The 1363-nt window shown below is 41.7% G+C and overlaps 1 protein-coding gene across 1 annotated transcript in view; it reads right to left on the bottom strand.

The window, feature by feature from the left end:
* Positions 1–1088, bottom strand: part of phf2 (PHD finger protein 2) — a 33049-nt gene extending 31961 nt beyond the window's left edge. The window contains exon 1 of the mRNA XM_016564683.1: positions 283–1088. Coding sequence (XP_016420169.1) covers positions 283–380 — 98 coding nt within the window. The 5' untranslated portion in view covers positions 381–1088. The remainder of the gene's footprint in view (positions 1–282) is intronic.
* Positions 1089–1363: the final 275 nt, after the last annotated feature.

The raw sequence follows: 1363 nt of genomic DNA, 5'->3' as shown, positions 1-1363 counted from the left end.
CACGGCTCACTACTACGACAACGTCCAGTCTGATACGCAACCAAAGCGTGCGATGCACGCAGATCGAGCACACATCGTGGAAAATACATCGAAATGGCTTTACGATTAAGCAAATCTTTTTGTACCGTTCACAAAAATGTGTCAACCGAGCCAGCTAAATATAACTCCGCCTTCTTCTTCAAGCGGCCCTCGCTCTTCAGAGCAATACAAAATGTGCGCACGCGAGCAAAACACTTCCATCCAAATCCACACTTAAATAGTTGAACGAAATATTGCGGTTACCTGCCGTGAAACCAGTCTTTGCAGGCGTCGCATTCGATCATAAACTGGGTTACGTCGTAAGGTAATCTGCAGATGCAATAGACGGGCACAGTCGCCATGTTAGATCAATTCACAACAACAGCCGGAGAGCTGGATGGGGGCAGCAGGAACCTCCCGTAACACAAACTACAGCGATATGAAGAGCCGCGGAGCTGCTCCTACGTCCATTCGAACGTTCCCCCGATCAGACGTTACAATGTTACGATGTTAAAATGTTTCCCGCGCTGCATTGACGTGTGCATGCCCCCTGGTGACTATAAGAGCGCTGAGACTTTCATAAAGCCCAAGAAAATGCATCCTTTCATTGTAATATTGTTACGTCAGTCTACAAGACGGGAAAAATCGCCTTGGTCATGCTGGTCCAGATGAATGGAGCTCATTAAAGGCTTCGGCTGCTTCTCAGGGTTTCCCGGGACGATAGAAAGACGAAAAACCACCGCCAGGGATCTCCAGCCAACCGTCGAACCAGCTGCAGCAGAGTCTATGACACGTTAATAAGGTCTCATGCAGTTATAGAAGTGAGAGGATTAAAAGAACAGGGGTTAGTGTTTACATTTTGACAAGCTGCTCATTTTTAACTATAGCTAGAAATACGGCATTGCGCAAACTAAAAGCAAGTAAGATTATTAGTTAGTAAGTCCGCTGCAGTTGTAAATCGTAATGTTTTTTAATAGAAGAAAACGTAAATCAAAGGAAGAAATGTGGGGTTAATTAAAAACTAATACACAACACATATGATTTGTGAAAACATTCCACAGATACAGATTCCTTGCAAATGAATCAAGTCATACATATTTTTAAAAATGTACCATCAGAGCATGGTCGAAATAATTCAAGCTTCGTGCCAATACATCAAAGTATTATAAAATAAATAAAAAAATTAATTAATTAAAAATCACAATCAAAATGACCGACTGGCAATATGACTGACCTCCAAAGTTTGTCATTGATACGGCATTGCGCAAACTAAAAGCAAGTAAGATTATTAGTTAGTAAGTCCGCTGCAGTTGTAAATCGTAATGTTTTTTAATAGAAGAAAACG

Source organism: Sinocyclocheilus rhinocerous, unplaced genomic scaffold (genome assembly GCF_001515625.1).
Source record: "Sinocyclocheilus rhinocerous isolate Xijiao unplaced genomic scaffold, SAMN03320098_v1.1 scaffold889, whole genome shotgun sequence".
Lineage (NCBI taxonomy): Eukaryota > Metazoa > Chordata > Actinopteri > Cypriniformes > Cyprinidae > Sinocyclocheilus > Sinocyclocheilus rhinocerous.
The sequence above is the reverse complement of the archived record's forward strand: the minus strand, read 5'-3'. Positions and strand labels throughout refer to the sequence as shown.